Source organism: Cynocephalus volans, chromosome 1 (assembly GCF_027409185.1).
Source record: "Cynocephalus volans isolate mCynVol1 chromosome 1, mCynVol1.pri, whole genome shotgun sequence".
Taxonomy (NCBI): Eukaryota; Metazoa; Chordata; class Mammalia; order Dermoptera; family Cynocephalidae; genus Cynocephalus; species Cynocephalus volans.
In genome coordinates this window covers 122,355,947-122,373,351 of record NC_084460.1, presented here as the reverse complement: position 1 = coordinate 122,373,351, position 17,405 = coordinate 122,355,947, and the positions used below count along the sequence as shown (strand labels likewise).

At 37.9% G+C, this 17,405-nt stretch overlaps 1 protein-coding gene across 1 annotated transcript in view; it reads left to right on the top strand.

Moving 5' to 3' along the window:
• The window catches only part of SEC22A (SEC22 homolog A, vesicle trafficking protein), a 73,062-nt gene extending 62,263 nt beyond the window's left edge, over positions 1-10,799 (top strand). The window contains exon 7 of the mRNA XM_063107977.1: positions 8,361-10,799. Within this exon, the coding sequence (XP_062964047.1) occupies positions 8,361-8,561 (201 nt within the window). The 3' untranslated portion in view covers positions 8,562-10,799. The remainder of the gene's footprint in view (positions 1-8,360) is intronic.
• The last annotated feature ends 6,606 nt before the right edge of the window (positions 10,800-17,405 follow it).

Here is a 17,405-nt window from a genome sequence, read left to right as displayed (position 1 = left end):
ATAGTTGCCTCATGGTGGAGCAGTGTCACTCAGGTGTTCTTTTTCTTGAGAAAAGTAAACAAATTCATGCTTTAAAAAGAAAAGCAAAAACCAAATTTCCTTCATATTGACAGGCATTAAACTGTTTGCTTTCCAAATATGCTGAGCAGAGTGATAACACTGTTTTTCCATAGTGAAACTTGTGATTACGTTTTACCATATAACATGCTCTATCTACAGTTATTTAGGATATTTTTTGATCCCCTTTAGATCAGACTTGAAAGGCCACTGCTACATGGTTTGCTGTCTTTTTCTCTAAGATGCCAGTGCTTATGAAAGCTTGGAGCTCAGCCAGATAGGACTAATCTTGATATGGAATATTTTAAATAAGAAAGCAAAGAAATCAGTGAAGAAACTAGAGACTATTCCTTTTCCCTCAATGTTTTATTTTGAAAATTTTTAAACTTACAGAAAAGTTGAAAGACTAGTACACTTAGAATCATCAATTGTTAACATTTTGCAACACTTCCTTTATCTTACTTTCTCTTTATATGTGTATGCATATAGTGTGTGTATAGTTATTTATAAAGTAAGTTTCAGACAAATATGTATGTGTAAAATTGTTTTTCTTATTAAACTTTTTATTTTGAGATAATTGTAGGTTCACATGGAGTTGTAAGAGAAATCTCCCCCAGTGGTACCAGCTTGTAAAACTGTAATTCAGTATCACAGCCAGGATATTGATAATGATAGTCAAGATACATCTCTATCACAAGGATCCCTCCTGTTGCCTTTTTATAGCCACATCCACTTCCCTCCTGCCCTAATCCCTTTTTAATCTCTATCACTAACATGTCCTCCATTTCTGTAATTTTCTCATTTTAAGTATTTATATAGATGGAACCATACAGTATATAACTGTTTTAGTCAGTCCAGGCTCTTATAACAAAATACCGTAGACTTGGTAGCTTAAACAACAGACGTTTGTTTGTCACAGTTCTGGAGGCTAGGAATTCTGGGATCAAAGTGCCAGCAGATCCATTTCTTGGTGAGGGCTTTCTTCCTAGCTTGCAGAAGGCTACCTTCTTGCTGTATCCTCCCATGGCACCAAGAGAAAGTGCTGATATATTTTCTTCTTTTGATAAGATCACTGATCCCATTAAGGGGGCTCCACCCTCCTGACCGTATCTAAACCTAGTTACCTCCCCAAAGCCCTACCTTCTAATACCATCATGTTGGGGACTAGGGCTTTAACAATTTGGGGAGGACAGAAATATTCAGTCCATAAAGTAACCTTTGTGATTGGCTTTTTACTTAGCATAATTCTCTGGAGATTCATCCAAGTTGTTGCATAATCAATGGTTTGTTCCTTTTTATTGGTGAATTGTATTCCATGATATGAATATACCACAGTTTGTTTAATCATTCACCCATTGAAAGATATCTGAGTTGTTTCCAGTTTTTGGCTATTATAAATAAAGCTGCTATAAACATTCATGTATAGGTTTCTGTGGAAACATAAGTCTTCATTTCTCTGGGATAAAGGCCCAGGAGTACAGTCGCCAAGTCACGTGGTAGTTGCATGCTTACTTTTATTAGAAACTGACATTGTCTTCCAGAATGGCTGAAACATTTTACATCCCACCCAGCAATATGTGAGTGATCCAGTTTCTCTTCATCCTTCCCAGCATTTGATGTTGTCACTATTTTTTATTATAGCCACTCTGATAAGTGTATAGTGATATCTCATTATGGTTTTAATTTGCATTTCTCTAACAGCTAATGATATTAAACATTATTTCATGTTCTTATCATCTGTGTAGCCTCTTCAGTGAGATGTCCGTTCATGTTTTTTGCTTATTTTCTAATTGGATTTTTTGTTCTCACTTTTTTTGGTTTTCTTTGAGAGTTCTTTATATATTTTAAATACTAGTTCTTTGTCAGATATGCAGTTTGCAAAAATCCTTTCCCAGACTATTGCTTGTCTTTTCATTCTCTAAACAGGGTCTTTTGCCAAACAAAAGTTTTTAATTTTGATAAAGTTCAGTTGATCCTGAAGATTTCCTTCTATTTTTTTCTAAAAGATTTATAGCTTTGTGCTTTACATATAAGTTCATGATCCATTTTGAGTTAATTTTTGTATAACATGTGAGACTTAGATCACTTAGATCAAGGCTCTTTTTTGTTTTTATTTTTTGGCCTACGGATGGCCAGTTGCTCCAGAACATTATGTTAAAAAAACTGTTTTCTCCACTGAATTGCTTTTGCACCTTTGTTGAAAATCAGTTGAGCATATTTATGTGAGACTATTTCTGGGTTCTGTATTCTGTCCCATTGATCTATGTGTCTGTCCCTCCACTAGTACCACATAGTCTTGATTACAATAGCTATATAATGTCTTAAATTAAATTTCCTTAATATTACAGGGATTTTCAAATTATCTGTTTCATTTGGATGAATTGGGATTTTCAAATTATCTGTTTCATTTGGATGAATTATGGTAGTTTGCGTTTTTTGAGGAAGTGGTTCATTTAATCTGATATATTGAATTTATGTGTATAGAGTTGGTTGTAGTATTCCCTTGCTATCCTTTTGATGTCTGCAGGATCTGTAGCAATATTTGTTGTTTTGTTTCTGTTATTGGTAATTTGTGTCTTCTCTCTCTTTTCCTTTGTCAGTCTTACTTGTCAAGTTCATTGATTATTTTCAAAGAACCAGCTCTTTGTTTCATTGGCTTTTTTCTATTTTTTTGTTTGTTTGTTTCAGTTTTATTGGTTTCTGTTCTTACCTTTATTGTTTCCTTCCTCATGCTTGCGTTGAGTTTATTTTGTTCCTTTTCTAGGTTCTTGAGGAAAGAGCTGAGATGATTTATTTGAGAATTTTCTCTTTTATAATGTATGCATTTAGTGTTACAAATTTCCCTCTTAGCATTTCTTTATCTGTGTCCCATAAATTTTGATATATTGTATTTTCATTTTCATTTTGTTATATTTTTTAAATCTCCTTAAGAATTCCTCTTTGACTTATGGATCATTTAGAATTGTGTTGTTGAGTTTCCCAGTCTTTGGAGAGTTTTCTGTTATCTTTCTGTTATTGATTTCCAGTTTGATTCCACTGTGGCCAGAATACACACTCTGTCTGATTTCACTTTTAAATTTGTTAGGGTTTATTTTATGGCCCAAAATATGATCAATCTCTGTGTCTGTTCCATGAGCACTTGAACAGAATGTATATTCGGCTGTTGGGTGAGTGGTCTATAAATGTTGATTAGATCCCATTGGTTGATGGTGTTGTTGAGTTCTACATTCTTGCTAATTTTCTGTCTAGTTGTTCTGTCAGTTGAGAGAAGAGTATAGAATTGTGGATTTTCCTATTTCTCATTTCAGTTCTATTTTTGCTTCACATATTTTGCAGCTAAATTGTTTGGTTTATACACATCTAGGACTGCTGTGTCTTCTTGGCAGGCTGACTCATTTATCATATAATGTTCTCTGTCCCTGGTTATTTTCTTTGCTTTGAAATATTCTGATATTCATTTGATATTAATGTAGCCACTTTTGCTTTCTTTTGATTAATTGTGTGTGATATAATTTTTTCTGTCCTTTTACTTTCACCTGGCCTATATCATTTGAAAGTGAGTTTCTGGTAAATAGCATAGTGTATTAGTTTTGTGTTGCTATAACAGAATATCTGAGACTGGGTAATTTATAAAGAACAGAGGTTTATTTGGCTTACGATTCTGGAACAGCTGCATCTGGAATGGGCCTCAGGCTGCTTCTACTCATGGTGGAAAGTGGCAGGCAGCAAGCAGATCACGTGGCAAGAGGAAGCAAGAGAGAGATGGGGGAGGTGCCAACATCTTTTAAACAACCAGTTCTCATGGGAACTAATAGAGCAAGAACTCACTCAAGACACCTCCCCCCCCACCACCCCTGCCTAGGGAGAGCACTAATCCATTCATGGGATCCACCCCCCATGACTCAAACAGCTTCCAGCACTGCCACATTGGGGATCAGATTTCCACATGAGTTTTGGTGGGAACAACACATCTAACTCTATCACATAGATTTGGTTCATGGTTTTGTTTTTCGTTTTTTTGGCAATTGGCTGGTACAGGGATTTGAACCCTTGATGTTGGTGTTATTAGCATCATGCTCTCCCAAGTGAGTTAGCCAGCCAGACCTTTTTAATTTAATTTAATTTTATGTTATTTTATTTTTATTTATTTTTGGAGGGCAGCTGGCTGGTACAGGGATCCAAACCCTTGACCTTGATGTTACAACACCACACTGTAACCAACTGAGCTAACCAGCCAGCTTGGTTCATGTTTTTTAATCTACTCTGCCAGTCTCTGTCTTTTCATTGCTGTATTTAAGCCATTTACATTTAATGTAAGTATGGATATGTTAGTGCTTAATTTTTGTTTTGTTTTTTATTTTTGTTTTCTTTTTCCTGTCATCCTGTGGGTTACTTCAACATTTTTTTTAGAGTTCCATTTCAATTTACCTATAGTATTTTTGAGTATATATTTTTGTATAGCTTTTTGAATGGTTGCTCTAGGTATCACATTATACATATTTAACTTACCATAATCTTCTGTTGTCATCTTTTTCTCAGTTCAAATGAAATGTAGACTCCTTACCACCTTATACTCCTTTTTCCCTCCCCTATTTATAATTGTCTTAAATATTTCCTCTACAGGTATTTAGAACTACATCAGACAGTATTATAATAATAAGTTTCAACCATCAGACCTAATTTAGAACACTCAAAAGGAAAAGGAAAGACTGTTATATATACCTATATTTTTGCTTGCCATGTTCTTTTTTCTTTCTGGATGACACAAGGTTCCTTCTTTCTGTTGTTTCTTTTTTGTTTAGAGAACTTCCTTTGGCCATTCCTGTAGGGTACCTCTGCTGGCAACAAATTCTTAGTCTTTTGTCAGAGACTATCTTTATTTTCCCTTCATTTCTAAAGGATATTCTTGTTGACTACAGGATTCTGGGATGACTTCTCTTTTCTTTCAGCACCTGAGAAATGTTCCATTTTTTTCTGGCCTATTTGGTTTCTGATGAGAAAGCCACTTTCTCATTACAGATGAGAAATCCATTGCTTCATTACTGCCAAGTGGAGGTGGATATCCAGAGTTCCATGTGGTCTCTACTGACATTATTGTAAGGGATAGGGGAGGGGTTCATTACTATTTAGTGGGAATGAAAGTTCTGGCTTCCTACTTGCCTTCTCTGGAGCCACACTGAAGGATTGGAATGTCTTAAAGTGTTCTAGGCTCCCCATTCAGTGTGGGTATGGGTCGGTCAGGTTATTTGTGTAGTGTTTGGCTAGAATATAAGAGTTGTTGTCTAAAAGTTTTCCATCTTCTTAAGGTGCTTCTTTTCTGGACTTTTGCTAGAGAGATTAAGATCTAATTGAAGTTTTTTTGTTTTTGTTTTGTCTGCATCCATTGGCATTTCTAGTTGCCAGCTTTTTCAGCTCCAATTCTGGGATATATGAGACACAAAGAATACTCAGGGAAGTTACCACTGTATCATTCCTTAGGTCTCAAGGTCCTCAGCTTGTCTGCCTTCTTCTCTCCACTGTTCAGAGTGTTTCTATGCTTGTTTTATATATAATGTTCAGTGTTATTAGTTGTACTTAGTGGGAAGAATAGGAGACAGTATGTCCTCTGCATCTTCCCAGAAAAAGAAGTACCTGTACAATTGTTTTTAAAGTAAGTTACAGACACATGATACTCTAAATACTTCAGCTGTATCTTGTAAGAACACAGACATCTTTCTACATAGCCATGACATCATATCCCACCGAAGAAATTGAACATTGACATAATATTATCTAATATAGGATTTCTATTCAGATTACTTCATTTGTCTCTGAAATGTTCTTTATTGCTGTTTTCTCCCTGATCCAGGATTATGCATTGCGTTTGGTTTTTGTGTATCTTTTCATCTGTAATACAGCCTCCTGGCCTTTTTGTTTTTGTTCTGTTTTGGTTTGGTTTTGCCTTTCATAATATTGACCTTTTTTTTTTTTTTTTAAGAGTCCAGGCAAGTACCTTATAGAATGACCCACATTCTGGATTCATATGTTTTTCATGATTAGGTTCAAGTTAAATATTTTGGCAACAGTACTATACAGTATAGTATGTTGTATATCTCTCATTGCATCAGTCAAGAAACATGTAATAATTTTAATCATTAGTTAAGATGATGTCTACCAGATCTCTTCATTGCAAAGTTATCTTTTTCTTTTTTGTAATTAATAAGTAATCTGTGGGGTAAAAATCATTACTTTTAAAAGCCCTTGTAAACCACAAATTAAACATTAATGTTTTTTAAATAGTAGAAAATTTAGCTGTTTTTTATAGTAGAATTTCTATTAATAAATGTAGATAGAATGATGGAAATACAAAATCACCATTAGGCAAACACCACAGTAATAGTTGTTACAGATAAGAATCATCAATGGATGCTAAAATTAGTCGGCAAAAGTATGAGGAGACTAGATATTTACATGATTTCAAAATACTCCCCCCCCCACAAGATGCTTACTAAATACACATGAAATAATAGTAACTTCTCAGTGGAGAAGCCTGGCAGACACCGACCTTACCAACTGATCAGAATTAACATCACCAGTAATAAGACATATTGCATTATCACCTTTATGGTATTCTTGCCAAAAGTGCATATCCTCATTTCAGTCTTGAGTAAATATCAGACGTACCCAAATTGAGGGACATTCTACAACATAACTGACTAATACTCTTCAAGACTGTCGTGGTCATGAATAACAAAGACTGAGGAGCTATTAGGGTTGGAGGAGACATGGCCACTAAATGCAATACAGAATACTGGATTGGATTCTGGACCAGAAAAAGAACCCTAGTGGGACAACTGGCAAAATTTGAACAAAGTCTGTAGATTAGTTAATAGTGTTGACTCAATGTTAATTTCCTGATTTGATGATTATGCTATGGTTATATAAGAGGGTAACATTAGTGGAAGCAAGTTGAAGAATGTATGGAGACTCTACTATTTTTGCAACTTTTCTCTAACTCTAAGATTATTTCAAAAGAAAAAGTTATTTTTTGTGGGTTTTCATTTTCAACATTCTATTCCGCAATGAAAATCACTAAGATAAAATAAATGCTTCCAATTCATTTTGCTTGGCTAACAGTCTTCTTTTTAAGTGGGTAAAGTCCTAATTTGTATAAGAATGAAACACATTTAACAGAATATGTCCACATTCTTTCTGCATTGTTGCACACACCCTAATGTCCTTCCCATTCTGAAGTCTGGATACAATTTTACGCAGAGACCTGTGCTTCTCTCTTAAGACTTTGTGATGTCACATATAATTCCTATACTTACCAGGCTATGAATTTTAGACATCTTCTAGAATATGGTTCATTCATTCAGCACATTTTATCGAGCACTTATTGTGTACCAGGCACTATCTGGGCACTGGAAATAAATGCATGAACAAAACAGTAAAACATGACCCCTCATGAAACTTAGATTCTATTGAAAGGCTGTAGATGACAAAATAAGCACATTTTTCAAGTATGTTTATAGTATTTTGTGAAGAAAAAAAAAAGCAGGAAAGGGTGAAAGCCAGGATGGGGGAGAGGAGGTACTTTTGTTAGTATCTCATCTAAAATAGCACTCACTATCATTCTCTGTCCCCTTTTTCTGCTTTATCTTTTGTCTTTTTCAAGATATAATTATTTGATATTATGTATTATTTATAATCCTCCCCATTAAAATGTAAGCTCTGCGTGAGCAAGGGCTTTATTTGTTTTACTCATAACTGAAGAACATTGCCTGACTTGTTGCAGGGCCTCAATAAACATCCATTAAATGAATTCTCCCTCAACTGTTCACTCAGATCTTGTATCTAGCATAGTTCCTTGCATTCAGTGGGAGGCTGTAAAATTCTGTTGATTTCATTAATATTCAGACTCAGATTATTTAAGAGTCCATTTGGCTGAATAGCTCGTGAGAGCTATTTATACTTTTCTGGGAGAGAATGGAATCCCCTTAGACCCTGAGAATACTTCTTAGTTGCCTTTCACCTGTGGGAAATTTGCAAGGGAGTCATTCAATTATATTTCCATTTAAAATATGATACAAAATGCTTTTATTTTGAAAAGTGAAAAACATAAAAGGAAAAATATGTTTCCCTTTCAAGCTTTGGAACTTTCATAGCTCAATGTCTTAGATATACATTATCTTATCCCTAGATGAAAAATACCCTTATTCCGTTCTTATATTTTACTCTCTGACCTGTTGCAATTTTATATTATAAACATCTATTTCTTTTCCTATAATCCTAATCATTTTTCATTTTTATATTTTGAACAGTGTTATTTACTTGTCTACTACACCGGCTGGCGGAATGTCAAATCTTTTTTGACTTTTGGCTTAATTTGTCTATGCAACATGTATCTCTATGAACTGCGCAACCTCTGGCAGCTTTTCTTTCATGTGACTGTGGGAGCATTTGTTACACTACAGATCTGGCTAAGGCAAGCCCAGGGCAAGGCTCCTGATTATGATGTCTGACACCATCCTTCAGACATATTGTCTTGCTTCAGGGGGAAAAGGAGGGAACGTATCTTAACTGCCACTGTGATGAAGAAACTATTCACCACAAATGAGAAGCTCTGCTTCCTTTCTCTCCATATTTTCTTTTTAAAAATCCACACGGCATGCCTATGGGCATGTAAGACCTGCTAGGAAAACTCCTCTCAGAAGAATGTTGGCCGTGAGATTACTATTCAGAGAAGGGCCATAACAGTGGAAGAACAGTCAGATGCCACTGGAAGACCTGGCCAGCAGTCCTGAATCCCTGCTGAAGAGTTTGATCAAAAATAGATGTGGTACTTGCTATGAGGACCAAGCAGGAACTCACAACCTGAGTTTGCCTTTGTGAGGCATTAGTATAGACCAAATAAAAAGATGCTGCAGAAATTGGAAAGTTTATGTTTTAAACAAATGACTGTGCCAAATGTCAGATTATTTGCACATTTATGGTACCTAGAGTTTATGAAGTCCAGGATGGTGTGGAATTGGTTCTTTCACTTGTATATTTTTGCTAGAATCTTAACTCCGGAAATCACCTGATGTGTAGGAGAAGGCTATGGTAAGCTCATGTCCGGAACACCACAAATATTGGAAATACAGTGATGTATGTTTCCTTTCTAGACCGCATTTGTCATTTCTTTTGAAATCACTTTTTAAAAATATGATTCGTTATACTACAGCCATTGTTTCCCAAACTTTAATCACCTGTGTACCGCATACACTATTATTTTTTTAATATTTATCTTTTAAATTTTAAAGTATTTTAAAAAGAAATGAATCTCCCTCCAGGTGGAAAACCAGTATCAGTTTGCCATAAGTAAAAGGAAACCACAAAATCAGCAAAATTAACACATAGAATGTTACTAAGTTTTAGTTAACACTAATGCCTGCCAAGGCTCTGAATCTAAGAGACCTGCTTGTTCTTTGTGACAGTGAGAGAGCTGTTATCCAGCACCAGAATGAGGCTCGGTCTGTGGAATAATCAGAGGATGAAAGAAAAATGTGAAGGGAATGACATTCTCACTGTGATTCAGTGTTATGTAATTCTGTGTTGCACACCACCTAAAATCTGTGTGCCACCAGTGTCATGGGTCCTGGGCTATGGAAACACTGGACTGTACTAAGAGAATCAGAAGGTGATTTTCCTAGCATCTCTTATTATTTTATGGCTTTGAGAAGTTAAGCACCTAGTATCTGAGAAAACTTACTTGCTTTTTGATACCATTATAAAGATTGTTCAAGCAGTTATGAGTCAATAATATAGGAAGCACAGTTTGATTCTATTAGCAAAATCTACTACTCTCCTAGTTTTGGAAGTCATAACCATGAGTAATTTTCCTTTGTTTTTTAAATAAAAGATTCCAAACAAGGAACTCATAGGCTACTGAAATTTGACATCACCCAGAAAAACAGTGGACCCCATTACATTGTAATTCATGTTACTGGACATATTTATTAAGTAGAAGAAATAGTCTAGAGGATAAAATCATTGAACTGCCTTGTTTTCCTGAACCCCAGTATATGTGAGGGTATGTCTAGAACTATTCAGTCTTGCTTAACTGGAAACTTTGTCTGCACTATCCTTTTTAGAAGAATGAGGTAAAAGGAAGACAATAAGTTTATGATATCAGGGATTTCTCTAAAACAAGAAACTCCAATTTACTCCAGTTTTCTGCCTCTAACAGGCTGCACAGAAATTATGTGTATTCTGAGAGATACTCCAAGCTATCACATGATTCTAAATCATCAAAACAACGTTGAATTATGTTTAGTGTTTTGTATTTACTGAGCTAGGAAAGTGAAGTGGTTCAGTTTAGAAAGGTTTTCTAGACTAATGGTTAAAACAAAGAGTTTTCTTGTAAATTGTCAATTAACCAGGAAGCTGGAGCATTCTGGTTAATTGTGATTTTGCTATGTGTTAATATTTCATAGCTCTCTTACTGGTTTGGTTCAGGAGCTATCTCTTTATCATTGAATTAATGAGTTATAATGTTTGATATTTGGATCCATTGAGCAAGAACACTTGAAAACTCCTCACCAGCTATTTTTAAAGGCTTAACTTGTTTTTTGTTTTGTTTTTTTCACTAGCTATTTTGGATAAGAGGATGTTTACATCTTAATGTAAAAAATGAAGACAGGTATAAATAATGTTTTATGTACAGAAATGCTTTCTTTCATTATTTGGTGCCTGCATCTCTGAGTGTTATGTAGCTTCCTTACCTGTATCATGTTATTGTCAAAGAAACTATAAATTTGGAAAGAGAAATTTTGGCCATGGGTGTAAAGAAGTCCTTAGGTTCTTGAAAAAGAATCACTTAGACTTCTAAGGTATATGACATTAGTATCTTACGGTTATATCGCATTTTTACTTTTAAAAGCAAGTCTGAGTTTATCACATAGTAAGTATTGTAGTGTAGGGGAAGTAGTAGCTGCTCTCATGTTAAGGGGGAAGAGAGAAAGTTGATCAGATGTTAATGACTTATAGATCACATAGCTAAGCACACACATCTCTAATCTCCTAGCTCGGGGCTGTTTTTTGCTAGCATGGAACTAATGAAGGTGACTGTGTTAGTCAGGGTTCTTTAGAGAGACAGAACCGAAAGGATACATATATAGATACATGAGAGGGGATTTATTAGGGGAATCAGCTCATTTGATTATGGAGGCAGAGCAGTCCAACTGCTGGCCATCTGGCAAGCTGGAGACCCCGAGATGCAGGAAGCACGGCTCAGTCCAAGTCCAAAGGCCTGAAAATGCAGTGGTTGCTGGTGTAAGTCCTGGAGTCCAGAGACTGGAGAGCCTGGAATTCTGATGTTCAAGGAGAAGAAGAGTGTATCCCAGCTCCAGGAGACAGAGACAGACCAGTTCACCTTTCCTGTGTTTTTGGTCCATCCAGGCCCCCAGCCAGTTGGATGGTGCCCACCCACAATCAACAGCCGATCTTCCCTACTTAGTCCACTCAGACTCGCAGTCTCTTCTGGAAACACCCTCACAGACACACTCAACAATAATGCTTTACCAATTCTCTAGGTATCCTTAATACAGTCAGGTCAACACCTAAAATTAACCATCACAGTGACCAGGATTATATTTAGGAATATGTCTGTTCTCGATAAAATCAAGGAATTGAAGACTTCTAAAATTAGTGAGTCCAGGCCTGCTACTGGTGTATTCTATCTTAATACATATATTTTATCTTAATTTAGGTAATTCTGAAATACTGCTTTTTGATTAAAGTGAACCATGAGAGCAAAGATGCCCTCTTTTATATACTAAAACTAATAGCAATGTTTGCTTCCTTTTTTGGTCTGTATTTGAAATGTATTTATACCCGGCCTCTTTCCCAAAAGAGTTTGAAGCAGCATATCAAGAAAAGACATATACAATGATGTTAGTAGAATATGAACAGGTAAGGAGAGAAAAACAAGATCAATGGAAATGGAAAGAAGGATTATTGTGATGTTGACATTACTGTGTATAAAATTTGGCTCTGGAACTTTCTGGAAGTTAAGGATAAAAGAAGGGAAACAATTATGTGTTGCTCTGTCAGTAGGTCAGAAGCTACTAGTTCCTTAGGGGACACTCCTGATGAATGTTCTCACTCGGGATCCTGTGAAGTGCTAAAATGGACACAATTCTCAGTTTGTTCCTATTATGCATGGGTTCGGAACCCTTACTGGCCAGCCACCAAGAAAAAGAAAAAAGAGAATCAATTTGTTCATATTATGAACAATTTGCAAATTGTTATGAAGAACAACATAAGAACACATGAGCACATTTGCATTTTGTGATTCTGCCTTAGATCCTCAGTTTGTGGCAGCTTTCGGAGGCTTCCATTTCAGATTTGTATGTATGTGTTATTGTTGAGTGTGTCCGATAGAGAGGATTCTGTTTCCATAAGTAAGAATTCTTAAACTGAAAACAAGTATCTGTTAAAGCCTGAAAATCCATTTTCCACAAGTGCCTTGGGACATGGAGAATTTTACCCAATTTTGTAATTTTATAACTTATATGAAGTGAATGTGCTATCCCTGAATTAGCACATTTATTTTATATTAAATATGGTCTTTTTCACAGTGGAATGTAGTGTGGAGAATTGCATGTCTCCGTTTCTGTTAGGCCACGTGAGGAATCCCATTATACTCCTGCTTTGTTGAGGCTCCATAGAGACCAGCAATTTGTCATATGAGATTTAACCTCCATATCACAAAAGAGGTGACTTCTCCGTGTTTCTGAGGTTAGCTGCCCTCCATAAAAGGCAGTTGCTTGGCCTTTGCTCCAGAAGGTTTGCTAAGTAACCCAAGGATGCACGCTGAGCTTTTGGATTTCCAAGTAGGCACAGCACTGTGTGTGTGTGTGTGTGTGTGTGTGTGTGTGTGTGTGTGTGTGTGTACGTGTACTTTTCTTCTTGTTACTATTTTAATAGACTTTTGGTTCACTTTAGGAGTTAGAGCTACCTTGGAGTGTGTGGTAAAAGAACAAATGGATTATTTCAAAAGCAGCCACTACTCTGACCAAATTGAACATTTAGTCTTTACCACAAATTATAGGTCACTCTTCAGGGCTGCATTCTCTGTTTATGGTCAAGTCTTCTTCATATTTCTCTGCTTTATTATCTCTAAGAAAATGAAGTCTTTCTATCTAAAAATGTTGTAACATAAAACCTGGTTTTTGGTTTAAATTGGCTTTAGTAATATCCTTGCTAAAAGTTAATTTAAAAAATCCCTCCAGGGCTGGCCTGTGGCTCACTTGGGAAAGTGTGGTGCTGATTAACACCAAGGCCACCGGTCCGGATCCCTATATAGAGAAGGCCAGTTTGCTCACTTGGGAGAGCGTGGTGCTGACAACACCAAGTCAAGGGTTAAGATCCCCTTACCGGTCATTCTTTAGGGGAAAAAAAAAAAAAATCCCTCCAACTCCATGGATTATGAATGAGTTTGAGTATAAGAGCCAAATCAGCTGAGAATGTAGATATTTTAGCATTCATTAGGTTAGAGGAGTGTAGTCATCTTCATCAGTGTTCTGGGGCTGCTGTTGAATGCTGGCAGATTGCAGCCTGTTTAAACAAGTATTGAGTTTTTCAAGAGAAGCATTATTTGTGGCTGCCACTCTTGCAATGTCTTTTTCTTGAGTGGCCAAGCTTTCTAGATTACTTTATTTAGCAGATGAAATCACAATAAACATCGAAATGCTGTGTGGTTGGAAGCCATGTAGTTTGCTTGTTAACAGTGGGTGGCATTGACCTGTGGGCACACAAGTTTCTTCCGCATTAGCAGTGCTAGTGTGTAATCAGCTCAGCACAATTGGGGGCTGTAGGAAACTCAGGGAAAGAACAGCTTAGTCTCAAAGAGTTCCCGAAATCAGTACCCTAGCCTTATGAATTGCTCCGTATGTTTCCTTGGCAACAAACAGTATTTTCAGCCCAACCTCACCCACGGTTCACATTTGCCCTTTTTTCCTGCATCTCACAGCACAGCAAGCAATGCAAGTGGCACCCAGCAGAAAGCACATTCAGGCTCAATCTGACAGCAGGAAATAGGACTCATACATTCCATTCCATATTTGGTTCTGGTGTCCCTTCCCCAGCTCTGCCATGGTCAATTGCCTACTTTGTGTGAATGCTTTTCTTTGAGGCTGGGTTGCAAAGGACCTTACCTAAAGGTGAATAAACTATTTTGCCCTTGCACTTTGAATTCCTCCGGTTCCTTGGGCTAATGATAAGAGTGCTTATTAGGGCCTTTTGTGGGCCATTGCTAGGTCCTCCCACATAGTTAATCCTTATGGCAGCCTGGGATGGAGGACGGGGCATTATCTTCACTTGAGGAAACTAAGACTTGGGACGAGAACTTGTCCTTTGTAGGGTATCACACTAATAAGCAGTGGGTGTGGAGTTCAAACCTGAGATTCAAGTTTAAATGATTTAAAGGTTGGTGCTCATTTTTCTGTCACAGTCCCTCTCAGAACATTCTTAGAGAGCGTGTTACTGACAACAGCTGGGCTCTACTGTTAAAGCAGCAGTGAGGACAGATAAAGCAGTCATGGAGGGGAAATGACAATATATACTGTGTGACAGGCACTATGTATGCTAAGCACGTCATCCTCACAAAAAGCATTTATGAAGCTTTTCTGTTTTAGAAATGAGACACCTGAGGCCTAAATAAGCTAAGCAACTTGACCACAATCATAATCTAACCCACTGCTAGCACCAGGATTTCAGTCCAGATCTATCTTACTCACATCTCATGCTCTTCACCCCCATGTAATTTTAAGCTAGACGATATGGGGATATGTTGAAATATATAAGGAATATATATACAGGTAATATATGTTACTTTTTTAATAAAAGAGATCAGGTCAATGCTAGCTTCTGCAGTGTAGATGTCCTAGACTAAATAAAATAGTTTCCTAAAATTCCTACATTTATAATAGTGACATAGGACAGATGGCTGCAAGAGGTATGGTGGACTTTAAGGGCACTTTAGATATTAGGGCAAGGAGGTACATACATTCTAAAGTTTGTAGTAAAACTAATGAGTTAATGATTCTTGATACAGAATGTTAAAGCTTCATTGGTGATTCATGTGTTACATTTACATTTCCTAGCAGAATGCCAGAATAGATTGATTTTTTGACTTGAAGTAATTTCATGGTAATTCTGCTTTAAGCAGTCCCTATATCTGAAAATACCCCAAAATAGAAGGTAACTTTTTGAGGTATTGAATAGTGATTAAGAGTTTGGAGCCAGACTCGGTGGCTCTCCTTTCTACTAGCACTGTGACCTCAGCAAATCACTTACCCTACAATTTACTCGTATGTAAAGTTTCCTCATATGTAAAGTGGGGATAATGATAGTACCTTTAGCAGAGCATTGCTGTGAGGATTAAATGAGTCAATAAATGTAAAGCACTTAGAGCCTGCCACAGCAATTGCTGGGGAAAGCATTTGCCACAACATTGTGGTCTTTGTTGTTGTTGTTACTATTATTTTAAAGATAAGTCTTTTAAATTACAGATGCTTTCAAATGTGATAAATCATTGCACAAAGCTTTTCAGAAACCACCACTTAAGTGAGGATCTTGTTGAAATATCTAGCAGGCAGTTCCCCTGCCCTGGCAGGTGCTTCCAGGCAGGGCACTGGGGACCCATCAAAGAGAGAAGGAAGGATTCGAGGGGTTCACGCTTGCCCAGTGCTGCTATATACCAGGTGCTTTACGTGCAGAATGTCCTGTACCTGAACAAAATCCTTCTGCAGCAAGTAACAGGGCAAAGTTGTCCAGTGTCACACACCTGGAAGAGGGAGGCTCTGCTCTCCAGTATCCCCCCAGTCCCCAGGGCATGGGAGTGCTGGCGAATGGGGGAGGTGCCTCTGGGAACCAAGCCCTATCCAGTGTGGCACTAGCATTTTGGCCCCAACACACCTAACTTGGAACATTCTAATCTGATCTCCCAGGCCAGTACTCTGTAAGGCCCTGGTGAGTGTGTATGTGCATTGATGGAAAGTCAAGGGGTGGGGGTAGGCAGCCAGCAGCCCCCACCTACAACATTGTATAGGTACTGGGGATGTGAGAGCTGAAAGGCACTCTTAAAAAGTGTAAATGCAACATGGTTTTAAAAAGATTATTCTGAAGCAAAATGCACCCTTCCAAAAAAACTCCCATGTGAGCCAAGAGCAGCATGCCACTATGGCTAATAGACAAAGTGGGGAAGCAAATTTTGTAAAATTGGAAAACTAGTTTATGTGAGGCTAGTCAGAGATGCTGACAAGCCCAAAATTCCAGGAAGGTCCGATTTAGAAATTGGCCAGGGGAAGAAACAGTGATGAGGCGCCCTAATGGATTCCAGTGAGAATTCTTTAAATTAATGGGCCTAATAGACCAGCAATATGAAAGGGGCCCTGGGGATGGATATGTTCTCACCAAGTGTGGGGCAGCTCAGCTCTGCTCACTAGAAACCTGGGCAGGTGAGGTTTGGGGCCTGGGAATCCAGGGGAGACCGGATGCCTGCACTTGACCCTCAACCCTTCCTTTCTCTTTACCACCTTTCTCCCCCTTCCTTGTCTTTCTGGACCCTCTGCTTGCTCTGTGAACCTACATAGATTTCCAACCTCCCTCCCACTCCGGGGATCAGGGCCGTGCTGCTGTCATGCACAGCTGCTGCTGGTTTGGTGTCTGTTTTCAACTTGGTTACAAGGTGATCTTCCCACAGGTCCCCCTTGGCACAATGCTTTTTCTCATTTGTCTCTGTGCCTTCGGCTCTAAAATCTTAAAAGTCTTGATTAGATTGTGTTTACATTTGTGCCATACACATAGTCTAGCACTTGAAGATTGGATAAAGAGTTACACAAATATTTAGAACCAGAGAATGTCAGCCATTCCGATGCCCTCATTTGGCTTCTTGTGTCTGTCTTGTGAAGCAGTGAGCCCTGCAGTGGGAAGGAAAGGTAGGCAAGGGGGAAGCAATTTTCCCTCCCGAGACAGGAGAAAAACCACCAAGAGGCTTTTTTGAAAATCTGGGAGAATAAGAAAAGTATACTTTAGTGATTGGATCATTGCTAACCTTGAGGAGTGGCGAGCCCTCTGTTCCTGCCAAGCTCATCAGTGCCAGATGGAATGGCGCACTGGACAGAAGTGCCTGTGGGCTAGTGGCGCAGCTGCTTGTCTCTGAGTGTCTGAGCAGCCTCGGGGGGTGCACCAGTCCTTTCTGAGCTGTCTGCCAGGCCTGGGGGAGGCACACTTGAGAAAATGTGTGTGGAAGCTCTGCATGCACTCTCAAGTTCATCCCGATGGCAGGGTGGCATCTGTGGTCTGCTTTGCCCTCCTCCCGA